Source organism: Motacilla alba, chromosome 1A (assembly GCF_015832195.1).
Source record: "Motacilla alba alba isolate MOTALB_02 chromosome 1A, Motacilla_alba_V1.0_pri, whole genome shotgun sequence".
Lineage (NCBI taxonomy): Eukaryota > Metazoa > Chordata > Aves > Passeriformes > Motacillidae > Motacilla > Motacilla alba.
In genome coordinates this window covers 23,921,587-23,934,458 of record NC_052031.1, presented here as the reverse complement: position 1 = coordinate 23,934,458, position 12,872 = coordinate 23,921,587, and the positions used below count along the sequence as shown (strand labels likewise).

At 40.7% G+C, this 12,872-nt stretch overlaps 1 protein-coding gene across 3 annotated transcripts in view; it reads left to right on the top strand.

Annotated features, from left to right (window-relative positions):
- Positions 1 to 12,872, top strand: part of CFTR (CF transmembrane conductance regulator) — an 87,077-nt gene that overhangs the window by 63,181 nt on the left and 11,024 nt on the right. For all 3 annotated transcript variants that reach the window (XM_038154893.1, XM_038154892.1, XM_038154891.1), the window contains 2 exons: positions 7,368 to 7,610; positions 10,438 to 10,593. In XM_038154893.1, the coding sequence (XP_038010821.1) occupies positions 7,368 to 7,610; positions 10,438 to 10,593 (399 nt within the window). The remainder of the gene's footprint in view (positions 1 to 7,367; positions 7,611 to 10,437; positions 10,594 to 12,872) is intronic.

The following is a 12,872-nucleotide window of genomic DNA, read 5'->3' as shown; positions in this document are numbered from 1 at the left end:
TTTACAGCAGATTTCAGAGTCCCTTAAATCCTGATTGATTGAAATTAATTGTCATATTAAAAATATATCATTGGGGCAGATAATGACAGTGAAGCAATATTTGAAAGTCTAACAATAATTTTTTAAAAACTAACTATTCAACTAGATTCGCCCTGAGGAAAATCATTAAGAGCCCCAGAACAAAGAATTAACCACTTGCAGTATCTAAGCTCTTGTTTGAACATGTGACTGTCAAGATTGAGAAAGCTGATGGCCATTCAGCAGTGTTTCCCATCCACCAAATGTTTTATGCTAGCTCCTTCTCTGCTTTGTTATGAACAGCCTGTCTCGAAGGGCAACCACTGTGTGAAAGGGCTTCACTGCTGTAACTGCAAGACCTACTGAATAGTAGTTGCATGACTAAAAATGAAATAAAATGTGATGTTGGTAAATCACAGATTTTTTAGGGTTGGGAGGGACCTCTGGAGAGCCTCTTGTCCAACTCTCCTGACAAGGCAAGATCACCTAGAGCAGGTGACACAGGAACTCCTCACAGGTGGGGTTTGAAAGTCTCCAAGTTTGAGACTCTACAACCTCCCCAGGCAGCCTGTTCCAGTGCTCTCCCACTCTCAAAGTGAAAAAGTTCTTCCTTACATGGAGGTGGAACATTTTGTGTTTCAGTTTATAGCCATCGCTCCTCGTCTGTCACTGGACACCACTGAGAAGAGCCTGGCACGATCCAGCTGACAGCAGCCTTTGAGATATTTATATGCATTAACGTGATCCCCTCTCAGTGGTCTCTAGACTAAACAGACCCAGCTGCTGCAGCCTCGCCTCATAAAAGAGATGCTCAAGACCCCAAATGATCTTCGTGGCCCTCACTGGACCCTCTCCAGTAGCTCTTTGCCTCTCTTGTGCTGAGGAGCCCAGAACTCAACACAGCGCTCCAGATGTGCCTCCCTAGGGCCGAGTAGAGGGGCAGGACCACCTGCTGGCCATACTCCTCCCGATGCACCCCAGGCTACCACTGGCCCTCCTGGCCTCACGGGCACACTGCCAGCTCACAGTCAATTTGTCATCAACCAAGACTCCCATGTCCTTCTCTGCAGAGCTGCCCTCTAGTAGGTCAGCCCCCCCAAAACCACAACAGCAACAACCATGTCAATTCACTTGGCTCTCATTTGTGGACTCCATCCCCGTAAGGCAGAATGTGATCACTTTAAGTATAAAAATCTGTATACAAATAATGTGTGCACATTACCTGGCTTAATACAAACTGAAGGTGTTTCACGAGAGCAACAGGAAGTCCTACTGTAGGATTCAGAGGGTGCTGGACACCATAGTGTTTTAATAAAGAAGAACTTTCTCTTTTTAAAAGTACAGTTGTGTTAAAACGTCACCTATTAGTAGCAATAAGAAAATAACTCCCATTTCCCTTGGAAAGGGAGTCTCAAGTTGCTCTAGACTTTTCTGAGTACTTTGCTCTGTATTAAGACAAAGGACTGTGCTGGAGCAATGGTTATGTTATGTGTTACATTGCAGTATTGACAGCCTTCTAAGGTCCATCAGGTACAGCGTGGATCCTCTGGACATCTTTTACCAGTGGATAACTGCTCACCCTCATGACATGAATTTTTAGGTATCCCAGAGGAGAAACTAATAGATATTGCTGGCAGGATGGTTTTCTTGACATTCAAAAGCTGTTCCTGTGCACAAGCAGATAAAAATAGCTTAATAGTGTCAAAATAATAAAACTGCTTCACTGGGTGATGCAGATGTATTATTTTCTACTCTGTAGTCTCTGCATTTAGCACTTCCCTCATCAAAGTATTTTACAATTATTTGGCTAAAGATGTTTTGCAGAGGGGTGCCTGACTTAGTAGCCTATTTAGTTATACACTATTCTTCTCTCTAGAGGTAGTTTGAAGCTCCTCACAGGACCAGACTGACTAGAACTGACCCATCTCCAGATGTCTCCAGTTACAGACACGCACACACAGCTCTAGTTGACATCACTCTTGCCCTCCCTTGAGCAGCTGTGATATCTGTGCTTACAAGCCTGCAGACAAGCATGCCTGGGTGAATAGCATATTTGTAGGTCTTTGGTTGTCATATAAGCTGGAGTTTTCTGCAAGTGGTTGAAAGCCACATCCAAGGGAGTAGCTGGCCAAACAGATGGGTAGGTGGCAAATTCGATTTTATTCACACAATCTCCATCTTGAGCTTTCCATGACACTGGCACACATATTGAAGAAATCCGAGTTCCTAGGTTGGTTTTTATTTCTACATATACAGATACTGTTTTTGAAGCAATTTTTGTTGTACGAGTTTGGCTTAAAATTAAAAATCCCTGTTGTCTCTTAATACCCCATAATGGTTTAATGGTTTTGGCATTTCATTCTCTACAGCCCTGATACCTTGTCTGCTCTGCCTTTATTTAAAAACAAACAGCCCCCCACACCTCCTTCCTCCCCTCCAAACATATATGGTCACTCTGACTATAGTCTAGCTATCTATTGCTTCATTTAATGCGACAAATTGGGCTAGATTTATTGTTTCACTTCCATAACTTCTGCTAATATTCCTTTAGTTGGTTTTCAGTCTTTTTCTTCCTATCCTTCTAGGCAGTCTTGTAGTGTTTTGAATTTTTTTCCTTCATAAGGAAATAGAAAATAATTTTTTTTTCAGTAAGTGCTGCTCTCATAGATAAGCATTAGCTAGTCCCAGGGGGTTATTTTAATGCTTTCTAACCTCTTCTTTCACTGATGTATATCCTGCAGCAGCAGTGTTTCAGCTGTGAAGGACAGTTCCTTTTAGCAGGGAAAGAGAAAATGCCATGCTTTTACTGTTGCCAAGATTACTTATATAAGGAGATACAAAAAGAATCTCCCAAGGAGATATTAAAACCCAACTTGCTAAACCTCACAGTGCCTCACCCTGTACATCAGGGATGCTGAAGAATTAAAGTAACACAGGGTAAAGAAAAGGACCAAACTTAAAAGTACACCTGTGAAAAAGAATGGTGCTTCTACAGATTTTTTTTTTTTTTTAAATCTAGGACATGATCTTAATATAGTTTTTACTACTGTTGGCAGAAAATCTGAGAACATTAAACACAAGTTTGAGTAAATACTATAAAATCTGCATCAGAATGGCAGTCTTCAAAGTGAGGTGTTGGTCTTCTGGACAGGAATATAATAAAGAAAAAATCTTTAGAACATTCTCTTTTCTGCCTGCCTGCACAGCAGCGTAAAAAAGAGAAAAAAAAATCTGTAAAGGTTTTAAATGAGCTAGGTACTTAATTTTTTGCAGTTTAGAAGAGAAGTATACATCCTATAAGTGCACCCAATATGTAATAGCAGATGATGTGGAACCTCAGCAAAACCATATGTTCTGCCAACAGAACCAGTTTTGGCAGTGACTTAATGCACAAGATTTTTTACATGAACATTGGACCAATCTCTCACAGATCCCTCAGTTGCACAGTGCACTTTCCAAGCAGTTTTTGTGAGCAGGTGATGTCTGGCAACACAGCCACTGAATACTGTGTGTGTCTGGTCTGGAAAGGGTGACTGCTCTCTTTTTAGTTGAAGATAACACAGAGCCTGATTAAATTAATTCTATTAGCTTACTTGTAAAAGAATTACTTCGTCTACCTTCTGGAAATATGAATTATATAATTATTCAAAGTTAAGAAGAGTTTAAGTGATATTAATGAGGAGATAAATAAAAGAATCTGCAGTGTTATTAAAATCTCAGTTTGGCAAGGCTAAAAATAGTGTACTATGCTATAGATTTAGGGATGAAAATAGTAAATATACCCCTTTCAAAGTACTAGTAAAATTCAAAAGTACTAGTTAAAGAACATGAAGATAGCTGGCACAGTACTGATGGGAATAATGGATAAGAAACTTGCTGTCACCGATCCTATACCTGTCATTATGAATGACAGAACATTTCTACTTGTGAAAGGAAGAATGGATATTTTTGTCAAATGTTCCTGGCATGCTACATTCTGCCCAGATTTAAATCACAGTTCAAGCTATAGAACAAGGAATTCAGAATTGATTTAAAATTATCAAACTGTCTAAAATACATAACTGATAAGTCTGTGAGGGGAGCTTGGACATTGGGATGAAATCTTTTGTAGAGAAGAGCTTTTCACCCAGCTGGCTTCACAGCAGACCGACAGTGTGTAGTGGTATGGCCTCTTGGGCACTTATGGGGAATCTCTGCCCATACAAACATTCACAGCTCTTGATGAAGCCAAGAAAGATCTGCCTTTCTAAAATGGCTATATTTCTATAAAGCTAAGACTTCTGAAAGCAAAGGTACCATCCAACACCAATTAAAATAACTGCATGGTTCTCATTGTGGGATTTACTATTGACAGATGGGGAGAAAATTGTCAGCCTGATCCCAGGTCTTCCTGTTTGTATCACCAAAAAGGACTGGCATATACACATGAACATGATGATGACCATGCTTTTCCAACTTGCACAGTGGTTCAGATGGAAATAAGAATTGATAGGCTTGTGTGTTAGCATGCTTTTTAGAACTTCTGTCTCAATTGTGTTTCAAGATGCTGAGATATAAACTGTGATCCCAGTATTCCCTTGCATTTGCTTGCACATAGAAAATCTGCCTAACAGCATTTCAATTGGTATTGAAGAGCAAAAAGTAATTGGATCTAATATGTCAAGTAGAAGCGCTTTTCAGAAAGAATATAAAAGCAGAAAAACAAATATATACAAAGGGTTTTCCATGATACCACTAAACAGAAATCTATTTTTGAGAATACAATTAGAGAACAAATGCTGTTTACAGGTACAAGCTTTCATAAAAGAAGGAATCTAATGAATTCATTAGTTGGACTGGGGCACTTAGGTACCTGAATGTAAAGGGAAGTCATGTCTTCTTAAAGTAAGGAGCTGAAACTTGTTTCCTGAACAGGAGAAAAATAGGACATTTTGAAGACTCTAGGACTGCCAGCATGAATGACATTCTCTGACAGTATGTTAGGAATTACAGCCTGTAGAGATTAGACCTTAATGTTACAAACAAGCTATGAGCTGGAGATCAAGAAGCAGATAGGGAAGAAAAACTTGAAAAAAATCAGAGTTAGGCTTGCAAATGGCTCAAAAGCTGGATAAATACTTGCTCTTAATTTTCACTAAAAAAGCAGTGTTTAATCTGTGGATTTAAACGTGGAATAGAAGGTAAAAATGGGATTTATAATATTTGATGTGGGAATTACATGCAAACCAGCTAGAATCCTGGTTTCCCTAAATTGTACAGTTTGTGGAAGGACACACACCTGTGACCAGCTGTGAGTCAGTCCATCTAAAATCAGAATCTTCAGCTAGGGGTGATTTGGCTCTGCAGCTGGACATTTCACTCAAACATGTGCAACCAGACTGGAACAATGCCATCCATATCAGGTAGAGCAGACCTCACCTCCAAGTGTTGAGGAAGAACTGGTCAAGAAGCTGGAAATCTTATAATGGCCACTTCAAATAAATAAAAAAGCAGGCAGTGGTGGTGGCATGTGATAAAATAACAACTGTCAATTTTTTGTTGAGAAGGAGAAATGAGAAGTCATTGATACCACCATCAGTTTGTTAGTGTGAGAGCAACAGTCTTCAGAAACTATTTTTAAGAATGAGTTAAAAATATGGTGCTTTTAGATTAGAGTTACTTAGGTTTGCTGACATTAGTGTTGCAGCACACTATCCTCATAACTGTGAGTGATGACTTATTTTCCAGACACAAGTAATGTAATATATCTCATTTGCCTCCAGGAAAGCATTGATTGTGGCTCTGTTACAGGAATTATATAAATGAAGGGTATCAGGATTATTACAAGAACTCTAAACTAGTTAATGAGTTGGTCAGAAAGGAAATGTCATTAAGCTGTAAGTATTAACCTGTAGGGAGGCTACTCAACAAGGATTAGATTGCTGACTGAGCTCATTTTAATCTTTTTTAAATGCTCTCAACAAAGTAAAAGAATGTTGAAGAAATCCCACAACAACACAAAGGTGAAAAGCGGTGTTGGTGCAAAGGAACCTGGGAGTTTAAATGTATTAGGTGACCTCAAATGGCAGATATTAAATAGATTTCAGTAACAAAAGAGCAAAGGCTTGGATTTAGGGACTGCTAAGAATAACCACAGTTGTAAATGAGGATCTTGGTTAGAAATGGCTAAAATGGAGGAAAGCTTGGCTGTCCTCCCCTCACTCAAAGGCTGACTGTAAGATGTGACTGTGAAGGAAATAGTGTATGAACCCAGCATGTGTTAATGCAAATATTCCTAGTATAGACTGGGAAGCAACAATGCATTTGTATAATGTCCTTTGTAAAACACAAAATGCTGTGCATTCTGGTCAGACAGGAAAGCTTGATTTGAACTTGGGAGTTTGGAGAACATGTATTAAGAAAGAGGCTTAAACCTGGATTTTCTTTAGTCCTGGAGAACAAAGGGTGATAGGATCTAAGGTGTCCCTCCATAAATGAATGGGGAAAGCAGCTAGCAAAATGAGCTCTTTAGATTTTAAAAATAAAAAAGTTATAACAGTAAACTTGTCCATAAAGCAAAAAATATGTTTCCTGACCACCTGAGCAGTGAAGTTGTAGTGAAGGAGATTAATTATTCATTGACCCTTGACCCATTTAATAAAAAGATCAAGAGGATCCTTTCTAGTCCCATGCTCCTTTGAAAATGCACAAAGACTGCTACCAGCAACCTCGGTCTAAAGTTCATGAACTACAAGACTTTATTATTTCACCTAATGCATATAATTACTGATAAAAAATTCATTATCATGGAACTTCCTACTTTTTTTTTAAACTATAATTACTCATAAGTACTCAAATGTTACTGTTTAATGATTGTTCCTTTTTTACTTAATGCTACTGCTTTGCATTTTCCAAATCCCATGCAATCTACTGATCTTTGGAGATCAGTCATCATTCAAAGAACTTCAGGTTTTGGGCAACCCCATACCTTCCTATAGGAAAGAGTTTAAGTGACCCATGTTGTCTTTATGATTATACTTCGTTTTCCTAGATACAAGCAGTCACTTTTCAAAATATAATTTTTAAAGTAGAAAGAGCTACTATGTCCATTTAAAAAGGAAGCAAGAGGAATCACATGTTGGACCAAAGTCAGTAGTACAGGTGCAATGGAATCCAGAGCTCTAGAAGAGAATCAGCCTACCTTTGAACATTATATCATAGTACAATAAAGTTTTGAGTTACTCATGACAGTAGCTTACACAGAAAAAAAGATTCACTGTTCTGCCTAGGAATTAGGAACAATTTAATTTCATTTGTTTTGATAGTTTAGTATGAATTACAATTAGAACACCGTTTGTTTTGATTTGCAGATGCGGTCTGTCGGACGAATATTTAAATTCATTGACATGCCAACAGAAGAGACAAAAAGCATCAAGCCACAGAAGAATAATCAGTTTTCAGATGCCCTTGTAATTGAAAACAGGCACGTGAAAGAAGAGAAGAACTGGCCATCTGGGGGCCAAATGACTGTGAAAGACCTTACAGCCAAATACAGTGAAGGTGGAGCTGCTGTACTGGAAAACATTTCCTTTTCAATAAGTTCAGGGCAGAGGGTAAGACACCATTTTATTGTGGTTTTTTATGACTTCTATTAAGCTTAATTATAAAATAGTCATAAACCTATTTGATGACTAAAGAGGATTTTGAGTCCTGTACAATTTCCTAAATGAAACTGTTGCAGAACAAAATATCTTCTAAACTAACTGAAGAATAGAAATGACTTAGGATAAAATACACGTGCAACAGTTTCCCAAGCTGTATTCCTGTGCCTGAAATTCTGCTGCTGTGGAGAGGGAAGCTTGCTGGTGAGTGCAGGTGCTGGGGACAGCCTGACCCGATGGGGCAGGGCACAGAAGAATACGGGCAGCCGTGCCAAGGGTAATGCACCGCTGGTGGCGCGGCTGGAGGGTGGAGGTGCCATCTCACCTTCCATGAGGGCTCTACACCACCCTGAATTATTGTACTGCAGATCATAAATAGCTCTATTCTTTACAGGATTGACCAACCTCTCCAATCTTCACGTGTGTTTGGGGCTATCTAAACTTTAGGTAGAAGTTTAACACTTTGCTTCAAGTTCATGCTAAATGCCCATCCTTGGTGGAATGGGAAGAAAGGCTAGTTAGTGATTTCCTGAGCTGAAGGCATACAGAGGAAGAGGAGATTTTAACTGCCCCATGGAAATGAGAAAACAGGTTCAGTGACAGCTCCCTGGCCTTGACATGAGGCACATATTCACTCCTAATTTGGACAGCACCAGTCTTTGCCAGGTTTGGTAGCTTTGTCTGGGTTTACACGAACTGAATGTTTCATCTACTAAGTCTGAGAGCACCAACATTTTGAACCCAGAGTTCTGACTTCCTGTAGCACCATCCTGAAGGCACTCTGCCTTTGAAAGAGAGATACCTGTGATTCCTGGAACGTTGAGATGCAGGTGTTGCTGCAGCCTGGTAGATTTACTTCCTGGAAGATTCCTTGAAGCAGTGGAGTAAGGAAAATGAAAGACACTTTCGCACTGTACAGAGAGGGGGGGAAACAGTAAAAACAAAAATCCTTTTCTCAAGGGCTGTGATTCAAGTTTGGTGATCAACCCTGGACTCAGCTGCTCTGCAAACTAGAAAGAATTTGTCTCTACTGCATAGGTAGTACACCAAGAAGGAAACAGGATTTCTCCTCTGCTGAGGGATGGAATGGAACAGAATAATCATCTAGTCCCACTGCCTTACCACTTAATATCTGTCCAGAAGTTAAAGGGCCTTTAAGACTTAAAGTCTTTGGGCATCGATCACCTCTCTAGGAAGCCTGTTCCAGTGTTTAACCACCATCTTAGTAAAGAAATGCTTCCCAATGTCTAGTCTGAACCTCTCTGGTGCAGCTTTAAACCCTTTCCACATGTTCTCTCGCTGGATCCCAGGGATAAGAGATCAGTTACCCCTCAGCCTCCTCTCCAAATGAGAAAAGCCTATGTTCCTGTCCACTCATCGCAGGACATTCCCTTAAGCCCTTTCACCAGCTTTGTTGCCCTCCTCTGGATGCATTCACTCACCTGCACATCCTTCTTAAACTGTGGAGCCCAGAACTGCACACAAACTCCCAGTGAGGCTGCTCCAAAGCTAAATAGAGTGGGATAATCAATCACCCCTTTTGCCCAGCTGGTGCTGATGCTGTGTTGATCAGCCCAGGATGGAGTTTGGCCTCTTGGCTGCCTGGGCACACAGAGCTGACTCACGTTGATCCTGCTGGCAGCCAGCCCCCTCAGATCTCTCTCTGCAGGGCTGCTCTGCAGCCACTCCTCTCCCAGTTTATACTTGTGCCTGGCATTGCTCCATCCCAGGTGCAGAATCTGACAATTGGACTTGTCAAATTGCAATTAAATACTGCTGAGTGTTCCAAACTATCTAGATTTCTCTGCAAGGCCTCATGTCCTCAAGAGAGTCAACAACATTTCCCATTTTGGTATCATCATCAGCTTTTCTAATGGTGCATTTGACTCCTGCATCCAGATCATTGCTGAATGAATGTGTGGAAGAGAGCCGTCCCCAGGACTGAGCCTGAGGAGTACTGCTCATGGCAGTCACCAGCCAGATGTAGCCCCATGCACTACAAGCCTTCAGTCATTTTTCAGTATGGTCACACTACAAAAGCAGCCCACACTCAGGACATTGCTAGCTGTGTAAACCCAGCTGTTGGAAAAGCAGCATTTTGCAGTTAGTTGGTGGTTACTGTAGGTATTTGCTTTTTCTGGCAATAGGTTGGCTCCCCTACAAGGGAAATACAACTTTTAAAAAACCCCAAAACCTATATTACTATGTTTCTTCACATCCTAGAGATAAGGAAAATCAGCATCAACTGGGCAGGTTGAGGACTTGCACGGATGCTTAAAAGTGTCCAATGGGATGATGTCTGCTGTAACCACTGCCTCTGCCTCTAGCTACCCCACTAATCAGAGTTAGGCCCTTTATTTTCAATCATATGAGAAGGGAAAATCTTACTAGGGTGATCCAAATGCACTCCCTACTTAATTTTTGGTTTCTGGATGTGATTTTGCTGATGAGGGCTTCATGGCAAAGTGAAGGGAAAAGGCACAAAGAGCTGGGCTGATCAGTTCAAGATGATAGACAAGCAAATTTCTGTCCTTCAGCTAAGAGTAGGCTAAAAGATTTTTCATCCAGTTAATTCTAAAAAAAATGAAGAAGAGTCTCCCCAGTGCTTGATTCCATCCTTGCTGTAGGCTTTTATCATTCCCACATTAGTGACATTTGCTATCCCATTGAGATTCATCTGGACTCTTCTTCACTTCTGAGGCCTCTTAAGGTTTTTGCCTTAGTCTGTGATTATTATGTAAAGAGTATTAAATGTTTGCTTGTATGATTTACATTGCAGGTGGGCCTTTTAGGAAGAACAGGTTCAGGAAAAAGCACTTTACTTTTTGCCTTTTTAAGACTGCTGAATACAGAAGGGGATATCCAGATTGATGGAGTCTCCTGGAACACAGTCAGCGTGCAGCAATGGAGAAAAGCATTTGGAGTGATTCCTCAGGTAATGAGATTACTGAATACTTTTGTGCCTTCATTTTCATTGGTTCTGTATCTTTATGTATGTGTATGCTTTTAAGATGTTTGTTATTGTATGCTGAGAAACAAACAAAACACAGATTTTGTGAAAAGGTAGGTGGCATGGATGGGTGGAAGGATGCAATGCTTCACAGCAAACTTTGCATTTTTAGGGTTTCTCTGCCACTCCCACAAGAACTCTCCTAGAAATGGGAAGGTACAGCACACTCAAACAGAAGTGTTTCTAGCCTGCTTATGCCTGCCTCTCTGAGACAGTTTGCATTTTGAATCATGATAAGATAGTGCCACCTGAATAAAATAAAAAATACAATCAGTGTTCTCAGCTACTGTTTTCTGAAGCTCTACTTCACATATGGTTAAGATGTGGACACTGCACATTGTGTGTTACCTGGCAGACTGGTAGCAAGCATGTAAACCTAGGGCTTCTGAGCCTCTTGCCAATGTTCCTGCCACTGGACAGCATCTTGTATCAGTTACAGCTCTGGATTATCTGTCTGAAAAATGAACATTATTGTCTGCATACAGTAACACTAAAATGGGATTGCTCACTGTAAGGGTACAAATGGAAATTGATGGAATGGACTGCAGAATTTTAACTCCTTTGTACTTTTGGTGTCTATCCTTACCAACAATACTGATACGTGAGTAACACATATTGACCATCTCTTCTTTGACATTTATACATCAGACAGTTCTTCAGTTTCCAAACATACACAATCTCCTCCATGACAGTATCAATTCCTTTGGAAACCCTGTGACTGTGGCAGACTAACTCAAGTAACCCTTGAATGCAATCTTACCAATGAGTCACTCGTTGTATCAGGCGGCAGTGGGAGGCTGACTGCAGATCAGCCGGCCACACTGTGAGGGGCCTTGCAGCCTGCCCTGACTTTAGCCATCCACCCATCCTTGAGGGTGGCTACTAGCCCCAGAGACTGAAAAATATGGTTTGATCCTCAGCCACCTTGGACGATCTCCTCTTTGACACATCCACGAAGGAGTGGGCTGACCAAGCCCTTTTAAATGTTAGCTGTCAAATCCTAATGGTGCAATTCCCCCATCCTGTCCCCACAGTAAAGCTGTTTCCATCTTGTTGCTGTAAAGATTTCATTTGTTCCCTGATAGTTTCCCATCTGAGAAAGTTGGTTTTTGTCTTAGAAAGCTGGTGATTGTGTGTGTAGTATAAAGCTGTTGTTGCAGTGACTACATGAGGCACTTTAAAATAGTTGGAGAGACTCTGGGACAGCCAGGCAGTTAAACATAAAAATGCCCCAAGTTTTACAGTTTGGGTCACTGTTAAAAGACACTGAAATATTCATGCTGGAAGAAAAATGGCCTTGATTTTGCCAACACAAGGAGGACTCAGAATTCAATTTTTCTATGGGATGATCAGTTTTTACTGCTTCCCTTTCAAATATGTTATTCCATAGTAGCCCAAGTGCCATTTATTTAGAGTAGGCATACAAAGCAGGCATAAATCTCTTCTCTTTGTGCATTTCATACTCTGAAATCTTCTAGAGGCAGCAACTTTTTAGCACTTTGACCTTGTCAGAACAGACCCTTTCTTCCCTGCCATGTTGCACCCTTAACAAACCAAGCCTAACAGAGCGATGTTGAGTCCATGGGTTGCATTCATTTCTTACCTGAGCTCTGTCAGTCACACACTGCCTGCAGAGCTGAGGCTTGCTTGGCAAGCTGCCATTTGATAACTGACCTCTTGTCACCACTTCTGTCCTCTCTTCAACATTTTCATATCTATCTATTCCTTTAAACTTTTATTTCTTTATTACAGCTGGTTCAGTTTTGCAGAGTGATTGTTGCTTGTGAGTATGAAAAAATTCAGATCCCCCATTTAAATCTGAAAAAAATTCAGATCCCCCATTCAGATCAAGGCAGCTGCACAGTGAATTGCATGTGCAGCTGCTTGTATTCAGTTTGGAGGACAGGTATGTTATACAGCTGTCTTCTGAGGCATGGCTGTACAGGATGAAGGATGCTTTTACCAGTAAGGTATGTCTGCACTGGAAAATTTTCCTATACAGCCAAGTATAAATTTCTTTATTGCAAGGGCTTCCTTATCTCTCTCATAGTCATCTTTTTGTTCTCAGCCTTTTGCCCTTTGGGCTGTGGGTGCCCACCAGAATTTCTGTATTCCATCTCCAGCTGTCCTTGGGAATGCATGGACTGAGAAGAAGTCTGATTGCTTGGTAACAAGTAGCCTCATCCCAGTGAAAATAGGAGAGA